The sequence below is a fragment of the Lingula anatina genome, chromosome 4 (assembly GCF_051362555.1).
Source record: "Lingula anatina isolate TDL-2025a chromosome 4, LinAna3.0, whole genome shotgun sequence".
NCBI lineage: Eukaryota > Metazoa > Brachiopoda > Lingulata > Lingulida > Lingulidae > Lingula > Lingula anatina.
Genome location: NC_141770.1, coordinates 5,601,888 through 5,619,123, shown reverse-complemented (window position 1 = coordinate 5,619,123; position 17,236 = coordinate 5,601,888). Strand labels below are relative to the sequence as shown.

Genomic DNA, 17,236 nt, shown 5'->3' with positions numbered 1-17,236 from the left:
AAAGAAACATGGGACTAAAATACAGCTCCAGTAGGCAATGCAGTCTGTTTGGTAAATTTTTCTGGCAATTAAACAGTTTTTTGTGAACATTTAATTTTTCACTTATTGGCATTTTCAAGGTGTGACTTTGAAGTTCCATGATCCTGAAGACCTTTGCTTGTCACATTTCCTGAATATCCGTGATACTAATATTTTATAATTAAAAATTGATGGTCATTATGCTGTTAAACATTATGTAATGTTGCATCAAAATTTGAAGAAACCCCTATTTTGGGCACTGCTCCCATGATGACCATTTAACAAAAATCATGTCAATTACTGTTCTCAAACTTACAGGAAAGAAACATGGGTCTAAAATACAGCTTCAGTAGGCAATGCAGTCTGTTTGGTAAATTTTTTTGGCAATTAAACAGTTTTTTGTGAAAATTTAATTTTTCACATATTGGCATTTCCAAGGTGCAACTTAGAACCTCCACAGGCTTGAAGACCCGTGCTAGTCACATTTTGTGAAAATCCATGACACTTATATTTTATTATTAAAAATCGATGGTCATTATGCTGTTAAGCATTATGTAATGTTGCATCAAAATAGAAGAAAACACAATTTTTGGTGCTGCTGCCTTGATGACCATTATGGAAAAACCGTGTTACTTATGACTGTCAAACTTTCAAAAAAGAAACACAGGACTAAAATGCAGCCTGAGTTAGAAAAGCAGTCTAATTGGCTTCTTTTTCTGGAAGTTATACATTTTAGTGTTATATTCATTATCTTTTTTGGCATATTCATTGTGGGACTCGGAGCTCCCATGGACATGAAGCCAAATGGTAATCATATTTTCTACATGTCCATCCTATTTATAGTCAATAAACAAAAATTGGTGATAATTATTCTCTAATTTATTATGTAATGTTACATCAAAATTGACAATCTTTTTGCACTGCTACTGCAAACATTATGAAAAGAAAACTGTGCTACTTATTATAATTTTAAACTTACAAGTATGATTTTTAGGATTGGCCTTCAGCTCATGAGAAAACCAGCTCTATTGGATTATCATGTTTATTGTATTTATGCATTTTTTGTGAAATTTTCATTTTTCTCAATCTGGCACTTTCTAAGTATAAACTTGAACTCTGATGGGCCTGAAGCCTTATGCTTTTACTTTCGTCTGTGTTACCTGTTGTGCATAAGTTGATGTTGACTGTGCAGTAAAACATAATGTATTATTGCATCAGGATTGGTATTCTCCTATTTTGGGCATTATGGTTTTGTGCTTTTCTTAAGGTGTGACTTATGGGCCTGAAGACCTTTGAGTGGGTCAGTCTGTAAATTACCCTTGGGTATCACTAGATTAATTTCAGAGTTATAAAGTCATTTGCGTTAATAGGCCATTAAATGAGATTACGTAAAGCACACTTGTTGATATTTCCCTGTAAACTCCCAAAGGTAAAGCTCTTTGCTAGATTAATAATAAGGAAGCAGTGATAATTATGCAGGTAAATTTTGTTTAATATTGCAAATAAGTTTTAAATATATATATATATATATATATATATATATATATATATATATATATATATATATATATATATATATATATATATATCAAACTGGAAGATTAAAAGTTTGAATAGCAGCTTCATTGGAATTATATTTACCTCAAGCTCTGCCAAGGAGGTTATATTTTCACCCCTGTTTGTCTGTCATCCACGTAACACAAAAAGTTATGGACTGATTTTGCAGAAATTTTCAGGAACTGTCGGAAGTGGGCCAAAGAGGACAATGATTAATTTTTGGTGGTGGTCCGGATCAATAATCAATCAATTATCAATTATAATCAACAATTGCTGCCTTGGCAGAGGTCTGCACTCTCAAAGTGCTTTTCTAGTTTTGTTGTTTTTCTTTATAATTTTTTCTCAAACACTTGCATTTGTGACTTTTAGCCCCAGGCAGGCTCTCATCTGCCTGGGGCTCTGCACATTTTCTGTATTTCTACATAAGCAGTTGTATTGTTTTTTATGTCTTTAAACATTATGTAATATTATTTTATGCACTGTCATCATTTTTCAAATATTGAGACTTTCATAATGTGAATTTGAACTCTCATGGTCCTGAAACTGTAATCTTATTGAAGGGGTGGATTGAGACCATCTTCTGGGTCTTCTGGAAGACAGTCAGGTTATTAAGTTTATATTGACTGGTATCTATTTTTTTCTGTTGGAAGACCATCAAAATGCAGGATGGATCAACATAGATACTTTGTAATACTGTCAGAAAATATCTCTGGGTCCGCTCCTGTTATTGACCATGTTACCTGTTGTGCAAGATTAAAATTCAGTGTTGACTGACAGTGCTATTATAAGCATTATTTATTATTGCATCAAAATTGACAAAATGACCTTTTTTGCATCTTTATTTTCTGTTTTTTTGTCTGTACATTTGACAGCTTTGCTGCCTTGTTCATTGTTATTATGATAAGTGGAAAACCATTTTACCTTTGGTCTTCAAACTTACAGAACTGATAAATATTCCTTAAAAGCATGTGAAGTTCAAAAATCAGCTTGATTGGACCATTTTTCCATAGGTTATGCTTTTTTTTGGCATTTTTCAGAATTATTTAATCTCCCCTTTATACCAAAAAAAGCCATATTTTGCTTTGAAACTTGCAGGAATGATTCATAAGATTGATATACTGACCAAGTTCCAAATTAGCTTGATAGGTTAATTTTGTTGAAGTTGTGGTGTGTTTTGTATATAAATGGTTTTTCCTCTTATTCAATTCTTAGCCATGTTAACAGTCACAATTTTGAACTAATGAGATATGTATAAGTGTTCTTTTGACATTTTCACATCTTAACAATTGTTACTATACTATGTAAAAATAATGAGAAATCTGTTATTGTGTATTGTGTAATAAAGTGTCAAAAATGGAAAAATTTCATTTCAGTGCACTGCAGTTTGTTAGACTCACTCCTCCTATCGTTATGTTCACTGAAGTGAGCAAACTGGACAATTCAAATTGTTCCATAGATATTTTTCCATCTCAACTATTTTGTTAGTTGATCACATAAAAAAGATATAACATTGGTTATTGTGTGTTATGTAATAAAGTGTTGAAAATAGAATTAAACTCATTTCATTACAATTATGTCCTGTTTACATATTTAGGTTTTCAAGGTGTGACTTTGAAGTTCCAAGGGCCTTAAGACCTTTGTTAGTCATAGTTTTTAAATAACTATGTTACCTGCATTGAAAATTTAAAAGTTGGTGATGATTATGCTGTTAAGCTTAAATAAAATTTAATATTGTATCAAAATTGAAGAAAACCCTATTTTGGGCACTTCCACCATAGTGACCATTTAGGAAAAAGTCCTGTCACTTCTGGGGCCCATTTCAAGAAGCAGTAGTTAGTTAGCCATCGGTAGTTAGCCTCTCGCTAGTAATGAGTGCCGTTTCACGAAGCTATCGCTAGCTCTCTCGCTCGTTATTGTGTCGTTGTTACCTTGGATATTTAACAACTGGTCAGAGTTTCATCATATGCATGCGTAAGTAATGAAATAGAAAGGTTGCTTAGTTACCATTGTCTGTCGTTTGTCTTTGTATCCAATATGGCAGTTACCATTCTTGCTATCTGTACCGCCAGACGGCAACGTAGACTACATTTTCATGATAGGCAGAATCTATTAGAATATACACACAATTATGCAATTTACAAGAGGTTGCGCATAGCTGTGACAAAAAGAGCGGCAAAAAGGTGGTGGAGATCCTTTACGACGACCTCAAAGCAGACGTTCTTATGCATTTCCAGCCTCCAAAAATTGGAGAGTTTGTGCTTTCGTGACGTTTTTACGCAAGTGTTCCACTGCTGGCAGACTGTTTCGAGACTACGGTGAGTAACGAGAGAACTAACGACCGAACTTCACAACTGAACTTAGCGATGAGTTAACGACTGCTTTGTGAAACACCCCTTAAGTTTTCTCGTTAGGGAGATAGTTCAGTAGTTAGTTGTTCTATCTAACGACTGCTTCGTGAAATGGGCCCCTGATTCTCAAACTCACAGAAAAGATGCATATGACAAAAATACAGCTTGAGCTCAAAAACCAGTCTGATTGAACTCTTTTTCTTGAAGTTATACAGTTTTTTGTGAAATGTTAATTTTTGAGTATGGGCATTTTCAAGGTGTGGCTTTTAACTTTCATGCATCTGAAGACTCACTGATTACATTTTATGAATATCAGTGGTATATTATTGTATATTTTTGATGATTATGCTGTTAAGCATTGTGTAATATTGTATCAAAATTGACAAAACATACATATTTTGTGCACTGCCACTACAAATGGAAATGTGTATTTTTAATTATTTTGTAACTTACAAGAACGATTCTAAGAATCCACAGTTCAAATTGGCAAACCTCCTTCTTGTTGTCTGTTCATTTGACAGATTTGCTGCCTTGTTAACTGTTGCCTGGCTTACTCTGAGATAAAACATTTTTTTGTAACCAGATGGCTGTATAATTTTAGGAAAAACTGGAATGTTTTGAATCCAACCAATGAATGATTTGGTGAAAAATGTCAGAAAATGATTCATTTTCTTTAGCCAGATAATATCGTGTAGCATTTCACCAAAATCTGCTGTGTAACAGGGAGTTTGGTATAAGTAGTATTGCTTGGACTTGTTTCTTTGGATATATTTATGTTTTCAAGTGTACCTTTTTTGTTATGACACAGATAATAACATTGCATATTTAACATTGAAACTTTTTATGATTAGACCTTTATTTTTTATTAAGCTTTTGACATTGTTAGTAATTGCTAGTAGTTGATTGCAAGTTTTATGATAAAAGTTTTATTTTAAAATATTACATCAAAATGTTCTATTAATCAAATTGTAATTGTTGCAGCCTGAAGGTGTATGTGGAAGACAAGAGTAATTCAGGTACCTCCATCATGCTGAAGGTCAGGCTGTCAATGACCATCAGAGATTTAAAACGGCATGTAAGTAGGAGAAACATGGGGACTGGAGACTTTGGAAACTTGTTGTGGGTTGTGTTAACTACTGAACTATTTTATCTCATACATGGTCTCATTGGTTGCTAGGGAGCGCTTTTACTGAATGCCTTTTGAGAAAACTGCTTAAAATTGGAAAATTGGATGAGCATTGTCAGTAATGGCTAATGCAATATTTGTCTTACTAAGATTATTTAAGGATTATTTTATGGTTTTAGAATGGGAATCCTTTTGAAAAAATTACAGTTCATAGAATTCCTTGTAATATTGAAGGACAGGTTACTATACTACTTTAATAAAATAACTGAAGATTACTTACAACATGTTTAATAACAAAAAAAAAAAAAACATAAATGTTGTTCCATGAGCGAGCATTGATTTGAACACATTTTAGAGATTGATCATGAATGACAAAACAGAAGACAGTGTGATATTAAAGAGATAAATGGTTACTTATGAAAAAGTCAATTTGGAACCAATTCTTACAGATGTTCCTGGAACACCAGTTCCCCCCAGAAGTGCAGAGATGGATAATTGGCAAGAGCCGTGCCAAAGATGATGACCACCTGAATAAATTCAAGCAGCTGATCCATGATGGCTCTCCAGTGTACCTATACCTGATGTCTGCCAAGTCTGTAGGTCTGCCGGGAAGACAGGTGTATGAGAGAGAACATAACATGGGACAGGCAGGTAGGTCTGCCAGGAAGACAGGTGTATGAGAGAGAACATAACATGGGACAGGCAGGTAGGTCTGCCGGGAAGACAGGTGTATGAGAGAGAACATAACATGGGACAGGCAGGTGAGACTTGCTGTTAGACATGCGGCAGCCAGAAGAAAGATTTGTTTATTCTGCTTATCAGTATCTTGGCATGAAATCTTCCTGTACCTAGATCAGATTTTTCCCAGAGGGGATCTTTTCTTGACAAAAAGGGTGGTTTGTTCAAACTTCCAAATCACACACCTATGAGCCTTGTATTTCCATTTATATAAGAATAAGTGTTCCTACATTTACCAAATTGAAAATGTGCTTTATATCCATCATTTGAGTGGCATATATAGGTAAGAAACAGCCCAGGTTTAGACTGGTGCAGTCAGTACCATGGGCATAGAAATGCTCACTGAGTTGTTGCTAGAGCCAGTGGGAGTAGTGTGTTTCAGCTACAGTCCGAGGCTTAAAGTACATCTATATTAAAGGCAGCTTTTCTGAAATCAGGTCTGTATAACACAGTATTTGTAGGTATGGCACAGAAGTTTTATTTATTTTGTCTTGAAAACTGTATTTTGTCTTTACTGTAAATTGGTATGTTTTGTTGGTACTGACCATGTTTTGTTTCATGATTGTAGACCTTATACCAGTAGACGTGTGTGATGAGCCTGGTAGGTCATCATTCTGTAATAGGGAGGAGAATTATTTTCAAATCCATTATTAGGGGCAGATCCAGAGATCTTTTCTGACAGTCTTCCAATTTTTCTTTGTTGATCCATCCTCCATTTTTGACCATCTTCCAACAGAAAAAATTAGATGCCCATCAATGTAAACTTGAGAAATTCTTAACCTCTTCTGGAATTCCCAGAAGACGGCCTCCATCTGCCCCTTACTATAATGTAAAAATAACTGAAATCAACTGTTTTGGTGTTCATTTTTATCCCAGAATAGCTTTAGCATGGAGCTTTTTTCTTCCTTGTTGCTTTCTTTATCTTGTGGCAGCTACAGGCGTTATCAGTAATTAAATTTGGACATGAGGTTCAAGAACACTCAAGATTAAGTCTGCTGCACTCCATGTCTTATGGCTTTTGATACAAGAGCAAATCAAGGGAAATAAAAAAGTCTTAGATTACAAAATTGTGTTTACATATATTATCAAATTTATAAAATCTTTAATCCCTGAATATAATTTAATCTGTTGCTTTGCCTATATCCTGTCTCAAAGTATGATAACCTACAGATTTATTTACAAAATTGGAAGCCAAATGTGCATCATTTAACAATTCATCAAAGAATCCTTAAAATGCACATTCCCCAGTAAGGATGCTTTTTTGGGGGTGGGGGGTAAACTTATCAGGATTTTTATTGATGAAAAGGGTATCGTTTTACTCACAGTTTTCATATCTAATACCTGCTTGATGTTTGATGATGGCTCATTTCTTTGTGATAAATTTTTGAGACAGCAGTAATGATTAAATGTTTGATAATGTGATGATACATTATTTGCTTTCAGAAGAGTAGAAGGGATATTGTTAATTAATTAATTGATAATGTTAATGTTGCTGAGATTAACTCCTCTGAAGATTTACATTTCAAATCCACCTGCAGTAGGCTAAAATGCTTGTTAAAATCAGAACCAATTGTTGCTCTTTAATTGATAAATTTGATACAATTGATGATTTGTTCAAATTGTACTAGAAAGTAGCTTGTTTTGCTGAAGGTGCGTTTAACCATATTTACATATAGCTGCTTTCCTATGATTGCATCAACATTAAAAAAGATATTTGTATGAGTATGTAGTAATTAGAAATATAAATCGTTGAGTAGAGAACCATGAAAAATGTGTAATAAAATAGATATATCTTCTACAGTGCACCTTCATGTATATTTTCAGCAGTTGCTGCACCAACAACACCACCACATCCTGCCTCACAGCAGAGAGCTGCTGCTCCAGGTACACTACCAAAGTGTCTGGACCAGCTAGGTTTATGATACAACTCAAATAACATCTGCATTTGAATAACTAAGTTATAACTAGTAATTTTATCCTTTGCCAGTCATCATGCCATATGTAATTTGTATGTACATTTATGTTACAAAACTAATGGTAGAGTAGAGAGCCAGGAAAATTAAACCTGTACACATTTTAGTGCTCAGTAAAGAATTATTGTTATATTGTTGTTATATAAATTCACAACTGTTGTATTCATAACAGGGGAAGGGAACCCCAATTCTGGAGATCTATATGCCTTGGAAATTGCATAATTTAGTTTCAAAAAGATCTTGTAAGTTTTGTAAACGGTTTGGGTATATATTTTTTTTCTTGGAGATGTTATTGTTAAATTATTTTTAATTCATAAATAGGTCTAACTTAGGATTTGGTTATTGTTATCATTATTAAATAATACTTGCTAGTTATGACATGATTCATCTTTGTCTCAGGTCATCAAAATGTTCCTGAACCAAGGAGACCTTCAGGTTCAGAAGAAACTTTGAGACCACCACAGCAACAACAGCAACAGAGACTGCAACAGTTGCCACAGCAACAACAGAGACAGCAACAGTTGCCACAGCAACAACAGAGACAGCAACAGTTGCCACAGCAACAACAACAACCAGTGGATACCGCGGAGGTTTGAAGTCCTATACTTATTAAAGTTACAAAGTAGAATATAACTAAGTGTAACATGAAGATACTGTTATATTGCTATTTAAGAACAGTATGGGAGCACTGTCTGAAGTAGAAATGAATTAAAAGTACTTGTGGTACAATTACCATAATTACCTTTCATGTAGATTTTTCAGTATGATAATAATGAGATGAAACTTTATTTATGTTAAATAAAACTTTTTATGCACTGTGTAGGGTTGGTCCTGTCCACAGTGCACCTATGTCAACTTACCACTGCGGCCTGGCTGTGCCATGTGTGCCGCTGACCGACCTGCTGACTACAGGGAACCAGACAACTATGTACCAACAGATGAGGAGCTGCAGATGATGGCTCAACAACAAGAACTTGATAGGCAAGCTTTGGAGGTAGGGAAACCTGGAATGATAGATGAGTGGATGGGTCTTTGTGCAAGTGTATATTTGATTGTGTGTCTGTGTGCATGCTTGCAGTTTGTGTATGTGTGTATTTGAGTGTGTGTATGTGTATGTGTATGTGTGTGTGTATATGTGTGTGTGTGTATGTGTGCGTGTGTGTGTGTGTGTGTGTGTGCACATGTGTGCATTCTTGTAGAGAGAGAGAGAGAGAACTAGCTGATAGACAACAAGGATGCCTGGGATGGGGCACTCCAGTGTGCATCCCTCAACCACCAGTTAAAACCTGAAAGTGCACCAATTAATTAATTGCCAGTAGTTCTCAAAATGCATACAGATCTGTCATTTTTTACCTCATTTCCTGTTTAGTGCATAATTCCCATTATAGCGTGAGTAACAGAATGTTGCTTTGCATATTGTTTCATTGTGTTTTGCATTTGTGCTCAAGTGTGTTTCCCATTTAAGTTATTTACTAATAGTTAGGTTTCCATTTCAGTTCTGTTTCCTATTCTTTACACAATAAGATTGTTTACAAAATTGAGTTTCTAATTTAAGCCTAAGCTTGGCATATCCATGTTCTTGTGATATGTGTGTTGTTCGTATAGAGTATTTCTACAAATCATTTGGTTCTGGCATGTTTGGCACATCTTTGTTCCACTTGGTCCTCTTTCTCTCTCACTCCTCATTTGTCATGTTTTTCAGGCTGATAGACAAATGAGGAGACCATATGAGGATGAGGACCCAGTGGAACTTTTTGCCGTGCCCGCGGGTCAGCTGGAAATGCTACTCCAGGAGAGTCAGAACCAAACTGCCCGGACCACCCAGGCTGTCCAGCCCACACCTGATGAAGATGTTGTAGATTAAATTGCTCCAGAACTGAAAGATCAGGCTTGATGCATTAAGCCAAAAAAATATATTGTTTTGTCATAATTTTTATTTAGTTTTAACTTGATACTTTTGAGTTTTGACATTCCGAAGGTAAATTGCAGCAAATTGATATCGAAGAAATAAATGTATCTATGCCATTCTGTCCAGAATGCTGCAGCACTATATCTGGAGTGAGGAACTGCTTTAACTTGTGTGTGAATCCAATTCACAATATAATATTTTGCACATCTAGTCACATTTAGCCACCTACACTGTACTTTAATCACAGTAATACAAGAACTTGGAAGTCCTCAAGCATGAGGCACCTGATGAGATATTGCTGAATTAAAATATGTTAGATGCTTCTTTAGAAAAATTTCAAATATGAATTTCAGTCAATGTTGGCTTGTAACTTGAGCATTTGCTTTGTCAGTATATTGTGCCATCAGTTGTGGTTGATTGTTTAACCACGTGCAGTGTACCTAACATGAAATTATGCAATTCCCTCTTCTGCATAATTGTATGAGCACCATACAGGGTGGACAGTAGTAACAGAAGTCTAAATGCTGGCTTTTTGCTACATTATATACTCATTTAAGAAAATTTGAAACAAGGATTAGGATAAGAACAAAATAATCAGTAGAGTTTCTTATGTCAATAGCTATGTAAAATTCATTGATGTTTACAAGCCAATATTTTGCCTGTTGACAGTCAGACTTTATCAGGAAAATGAGGGCTGTGATAGGTATTATACCCTGTCACCCGTTAAGTGTGGTATCTAGTCAGTCCCCCCCCCCCCCCAAAGGAGTGGAAGATAGAGGTGGGGTAACTCAGTCTGGTTGAGTGTAACATTCTTGTTGTTTTGTTTTGCCTTTCTTGTCACCTTCCTTAAATGCCCACTCCAAATATTAGTGAATTTTCTAAAACTATCGACAAAAGAAACTTTATTGGTCATTTCAAACATATAGCTAATGAAACTGTTTAATAAGAAGAAAATATTTTTTTTAATTGGACAAATAATCCTATACACCAAGATGCTCTTTTCATTTTATAAATGAGCCAGAGTGTTTTTGTGCATGTGGTGTAGCTTTATGTATATTAATAAGTTTAAGAGAAGATGAAGATGCACATAATATATATTCTGCTTTGAACCTCTTGAAAAATTGCAGGTTTAAAAAAAAACGCAATTTGGTTATAAAATACTTTTTCACTTTTCATACCTGTAGCAGACCAAAATTGACAAGGTGTTCATTTTCAAATATGTGGTCCATTTGGTATAATTAAAAAGCTTCCTATGAAAGTTATTCATCTGCATGTAAATGACTGATAGCCAATTTAGAAGTTACAGGTGCCAAGCCAGTGTTACATTCTCTTTCATGTTAATTTGAAAAAAGACATGTCTTTCACATGGGAAATTTATGATGCATGTAGCCAGATGTGCACTGCATGTATAATGTCTATAGTTAACATATAAATCTGAGTTTCTTCAAGATTAACAGTTGTGCAATTTGTTTGCAGTATTAATTTAGTGGTTTTGAGAAATATTTCAGTGCTCCATGTACACTGACATGAAAACATTGATATTATTCTGCTGCTTCATTACATTTTATGCCCTTTGGGTTTGAAGTGTGCTTAAAATTATGTAATTTTGTTGCAGCTTTCAATAAACATTCTACCACCCACATTTGCATATAAGATCACGAAAGGTGTACAAGCACAGATTCCCAGTATTCAATGTACAGTTTACTTCTAGAAATCATAAAATGCAATTTTGCTGCTGCAAACTTTTATCAATGTATCAATAAGATCTAACTGTAAGAGGGGTATCAAGAAACTTGGTACCATTTCTTACATTTGAACTGAGCATGGATGGGGCGTGGATTCCCAGTAGCACATACCATTCAAATACAATTACCAAGGGATTAACTGAATTAATCACTGGATCAGCCATAAAATGGCTTCAAATAGACCTTCTCTTCACATTTTCATCGTAAATAATTTGACCTACTTATCTTACCCATTTACACACAGCATAGAACTTTTGTAAGCAGAAAAATCTGTTCAAATATTTTTTCAGGTAAAATGAAACTGTCTTTTGGTGTTTCTCCAAGTTATACTATTTGAAACTATATAGTGGCATTTGGTTAGCTTAAGTGACAGAAAAATTGACTTCAGATGCATTTTTAAACCCCTTTGGAAATAAATTTGTCTGCAGTAAAAATCAAGTGTTACATCATTCAGTTCATACCTATTTAATAGTAATCACAGAAAATAAGCAAATATTGCTTGATATGTTTTCTAGTACATAAATTATTACACATGGTTGAAATTGTGTTGAAATATGAAGAAATATAGCACATAACTCCAGACTGACTGTAAAGTGATGTGCATGCCCCTGTATGTGACTTTTGTTTGTATACATAAGATAGTTGAAAATAACTTGGAAACTAAAGCCCAAAACATTGTGTGCATCACATTTTTATTAAAAATAGATACATGTTCAAGGAAAATAACCTATATTTTTATTGATTCCAATACTGATAGAATAGTACATGAAGGAAGGGTACATGTAGTTTAATGGAAGCAAATATTTAATAATAATAATATATTTATTTTAAGTCTAAACTCCATATGAATATGTTCGTTAGACTTTACAAATATGTACATACATATAACAAGTATACAACTGGTCAAAACACGCTGTGTACAATCTCGCCTCCCTGGGATTTGAGAGTTTCAATCTTAGAGTAGCAGTTCATCCCAGTTTTTTGAAGATCTGATGCTTACTTAAATTGCTAATATTTGTTCAAATTATTTTGCTCAGTATCAAGAAAGAAGACGGCGTCAAGAAGGGCAGCAAAGATTAGAGAACTACCAGCAGTTGTTACATGCAGCAGACCAGTCTCTGGTGGTGAACACAGAGGACTTCACCTGTCCTATCTGTTTTGATGACATAGCACCTGGTGATGGGGTGGTACTCAGGGACTGTCTGCATATGTTCTGCAAGTAAGAATGATGTGCTCTTTTTTAAAATTTTATTTAAAACTTTTTATTTAAAGAAACTTCAGGAATTCTGATGGTGACTTTTCTTTTCTTTTTTATCTTCTTTATTTGTTTTAACAAATTAAAATTTATTTTGTTGGGAGGTTGCAGTCTCTGTCCAAAAGTGGCCAGTGCTATATATATATCTATTTTTGTGTAAGTCTAAGAGTAGATGTAGCCTGTAGTATAGATGTAGTAGTTAGAAATGGAAATGGTACTGGATTAGAGTATTGAATTGCACTCTATTGAATTCTATCTAAAGTTTATGAAAGAAATGGTGGAGTAGATTAAGATGTATCTGGTTTGTATTTCTAGGAGCTGTTTGCAGGCTGCAGTTACTTACAGTGAGGAGGCTGCTGTGAAGTGCCCATATCAGGATGACAACTACACATGTCCTTCCTTTCTGCAAGATATGGAAATAAAGGCAGTAAGTAGAATTTTTATCCATGTCTTAAATAAATCTTTTGTAGTGGGTAATGAAAATTGAGCAAGACAAAATCAGTGTAAATGACATTCCTTCCTAGTGGCATATATATATATATATAAATATATGTTATTTTACATCATTTAAAGGGAGTATACATGGAGCTTTGCCATGAAAAATAATGGAATCACCAGATTTTTCTAGTTTCGCTTACAGTTTGTTCTTCCAACCATCACTTTAGTGAAATATTTGACACTCATAATTGCCCTTTAAAGGGATAAAGTTAATATTTTTAAACAAATTTTTTTACTCAAGCACCGCTACATAAAACCATTTCTTGTTGAACTTATCTGCGGACAAGTAATGTTTATTGGCCATTTTTAGCAGATAAATGCCATGGATTAATGTTACCAAAAATAACCCCCACAATATTGCTGTGTCTTGTTATTATTGATTCTGATTCAGTTATATTTCTGTCAATTATTCCATGTCATCCCCAACATTACACATCCACTTCTGGCTGAGATGAACCATATTGGCTTGATGCATGTTTGTTTTTCAGCTTGTTTCCAATGAGGTCTTCCAGAAATACCTGCAGCTGAGTCTGTCCCAGGCTGAGTCCCAGGCTGCCAATAGTTACCACTGTAAGACAGCAGACTGCAGGGGCTGGTGTATATATGAGGATGAGGTTGGTTGGACACATCCAATTTATTAATTTATTCTGTTGTTCAGATTTTGACCACTAACTTTTACAGTGTTATTGTTGTATTTGAAATAAATTGCTACTAGACTAAGTCATATGTTGTTTCATCATGCAAATACACAGTCATGTTTTCAGTTTTCAGGTTTTGTGATTCAGTTCACTCTTAATTGTTTTCTCTTCTCTAACAAACTAGGTAAATTTCTTTGACTGTCCAGTTTGTGGCAAGAAGAACTGCCTGACATGTAAGGCAATCCATGAAGGCATCAACTGTAAGCAGTACCAGGAAGACCTGCAGATCAGAGCAGGAAATGACAAGGCTGCCAAGCAGACCAATGACATGTTAGAGGTAACACTGGCAAGGGAACAGCTGGTTGGAGGGGGGTGGGGGTGCCCTGTTTTAATACAAATTGAAAGTAAGGGCCGTTCACATTTCAACGTATACCGAATATACCGTAAAACTGAAGCACTTGAGGCCAGACCATTTCCTTTCCTAATGAAGTAAATTTTTCTTACATCCACATGCATGTTTTTCCTATTTCACAAAATATAGAACATGAGAATTCCACTTACAGTAGTTTGCCTTATCCTTATCCTCTGTAATATGTTGTTTCTTGCTACCCTGTAGTAGGAATCATCATAGGTAGACTTTAACAAGGTGGGGGGGGGGGGGGGGGGGGGTCCGGTTACACCATATCTTATAAAGTGTTTTTGTTTGTAACAACCAAAATATGCACTGTTCTTGGATTTGCTGTAGTATTAGTCTGTTCTGCTTTTCTAGAAACTGATCAGAGATGGAGATGCCATGCGATGTCCACATTGTAGGGTCATAGTGCAGAAGAAGGATGGATGTGATTGGATAAAATGCAGTTTTTGTAAAACAGAAATTTGCTGGGTCACAAGAGGACCCAGATGGGGACCTGCAGTAGGTTTTTATTTTATTAATTTATTGTTATCATTCAGTATTTTAGCTTAAATTATGAATTAATACAGTAAATGTTTGCAGAGTTCATTTTCATCCAAGCACATAGCATTAATGGCACAAGATTTCTAAATATCGTAAAGCTTTCAGCTATCATTTATTCTGTTTCTTTGAATTTCTTCCTTTTAGGAATATATTTGTGTCATCTTAGATGTAGTTAAGTGATGAAGAGACTATTTGAGATAAGATAAATATCTATATGTAAGTGGAGGTATGCATGATTAAAAATTATGTCAGCAATTTTCAGAAATTTTCCAAATTATGACTATTTCAGGGCCCAGGTGACATCAGTGGAGGTTGCATGTGTCGTGTGAATGCACAGAGGTGTCATGACAACTGTCAAAACTGTCACTAGATGGCAGCAACTTCCACATAAACTGGTGATATGGCAGAAGTGCTACCTTCAGATAGTACATACAGGTTGAACCATTGATGTCTGGTGAACAGAAATACTAATCACAACTTATTTTATGTCAGAAATTTAAATTGTTTATAAATATGTTGTTTTAGACAATAGATAGGTTGTTTGCTGTTGCCAAGTATACTTGTTTCAGGTGCTATTATGTGTCCTCATTCACAGTTTGTGATACAATAATATGTCAGATATTAAAATAAAATATTTTAAATCCAGCAACTTACATGTACAGTAGTGAGTACTCTTCATGTATAATAATAATATTGATAATTATAATACAATTTAACTCTAGGCTTAAGTCCAAATTTGTTCAGTAGACTTTACAATGCAATGAATAAATAACAAAAAGGGTAAGAAAAGTAAAAGAAAAGAAATATTGAATAAAACTGGAAAAATTGGTTAAAACATAATGTAGAAATTCAAAATGTTACTTCATCACTCACATTGAAAAGTCATTTATAAAAATCTATTTATAATTTTTCTGAAGGTATGTCTTGAGTTCAGTTTAAAAGTAAATGGACTAAATTTGGTCCCCTTTCTATATTGGCCTATCTTTTAAATGCTAAGACTTGATATGAGATTTGTAATTTAAGGTTACACAAAATATGAGTACAAAAACTGACGGTATCATTGATATCTATCATACAATCCCTACATTTGAATTTCATTTCAGTACTTTGATAGACCTATAATTTTTTCAGACAAAATGTTATCATGACACAATGAAAAATAGTTCATTTCAATAAAAATAACTCAAAACCCTTCTCTCTCTCTCTCTCTCTCTCTCTCTCACACACACACACACACACTGAACATTATCTAATACATCAATATTATAACTGGAACTGATGTTTAAAGGAAACAAGGCATTCAAAATGTAGTATTTATTGCCTCATTCTTTTCAGGTATTATTATGGATTACATAGTGTGTGAATAAATGAGTGTAATGTTGTGCTTTGCTATATGTAAAACGGATATAAACTCCATTGTGAAAACCAGGTGTTTTGTAAAATAAGTAACTGGTTTGCTGTGTATAAAATTATATTTAGCTTCCAATTCTGTACATACAGTAAATTGTGCATCTCACTACCCTGTTGATAAACTGAAAGCAAAGGGTTTTTTTTCTCTTAAAATTCACTACTATCATTTGATAATTTGATTTTAGTCATTTAAGAGAAAGTGTTTTAGATATGAAAATTAGTATGTGAAGATTTTAGTTGTGCGTGGAAATTGTTCAGTGGAATAATATATGTTTTTTTTACAATAGTCCTTGTGAATGTAACATTTTAATGTGAACGCTAAAGAAATAATAAAATAAAGATATGAGCAGACTCAAGTTGTAACAGCCAGGTGTAGTAATTGTTCATTGTCATCTTGTCCAGTGCTGTCATTCTGAGAAGATTTATTTAGAAGACTTATATATTTATTTATTTTTTGGTATAGGAGGTCGCTATACTTGTATCTCCTGTAATGTTTCAGGTGCCTTTTCTGTCTTCAATCTTACCACAAGTACTTTTAATGCATGTGCTGAAATTCAGAATGTATTCATCCAGCTATTCCAAATACCAGCATTATGAGCATATAACATTTTAAGTTGTATTTGTGATGATAACCAGAACATTATGGTGCTCATAATCCTTACAAAATAAAGAGCAGTTACTTGAAATCAGTGCCTGTGCTGTGTAACTTGCATAGCTACATGTAGAATGCAGTTCATATTTTATTATTTTTCATCTTCATTGTATTTTGCTGTATTGAAATATACTGCAGCAATATCTGGAAAGTAAAAACTCTTTTGTTTTAAACTTGCAGAAGTCTTTTCCTACACAATCTACAGGGTTTCATTGATCATCCAGTGACAGGGAGGGGGACATGACTGTGTAGTAATAATGAAACCAATTATTATTTAGTTCCAACTTAAAGTTGGATAGTACGATGATAATATTTAAAATGGTTTGATTCCAAAAAAGTAAAAGATATTAGAATACATTTAATTTTAAGAACTTGGATAAATTTTAGTTTATTAAAAAAAGATATGGTCCTGTT

At 34.2% G+C, this 17,236-nt stretch overlaps 1 protein-coding gene across 12 annotated transcripts in view; it reads left to right on the top strand.

Annotated features, from left to right (window-relative positions):
* Nucleotides 1-17,236, top strand: part of LOC106182035 (ranBP-type and C3HC4-type zinc finger-containing protein 1) — a 25,528-nt gene extending 8,292 nt beyond the window's left edge. For 4 of the 12 annotated variants that reach the window (XM_087010600.1, XM_087010602.1, XM_087010601.1 and 1 more), the window contains 12 exons: nucleotides 4,905-4,998; nucleotides 5,499-5,700; nucleotides 6,356-6,388; nucleotides 7,612-7,671; nucleotides 8,160-8,350; nucleotides 8,584-8,754; nucleotides 12,452-12,633; nucleotides 12,985-13,096; nucleotides 13,656-13,781; nucleotides 13,990-14,142; nucleotides 14,575-14,718; nucleotides 15,050-17,236. In XM_087010600.1, coding sequence (XP_086866726.1) covers nucleotides 4,905-4,998; nucleotides 5,499-5,700; nucleotides 6,356-6,388; nucleotides 7,612-7,671; nucleotides 8,160-8,350; nucleotides 8,584-8,754; nucleotides 12,452-12,633; nucleotides 12,985-13,096; nucleotides 13,656-13,781; nucleotides 13,990-14,142; nucleotides 14,575-14,718; nucleotides 15,050-15,130 — 1,549 coding nt within the window. In that variant the 3' untranslated portion in view covers nucleotides 15,131-17,236. The other 8 variants (XM_087010594.1, XM_087010593.1, XM_087010591.1 and 5 more) reach the window with 8 other exon arrangements.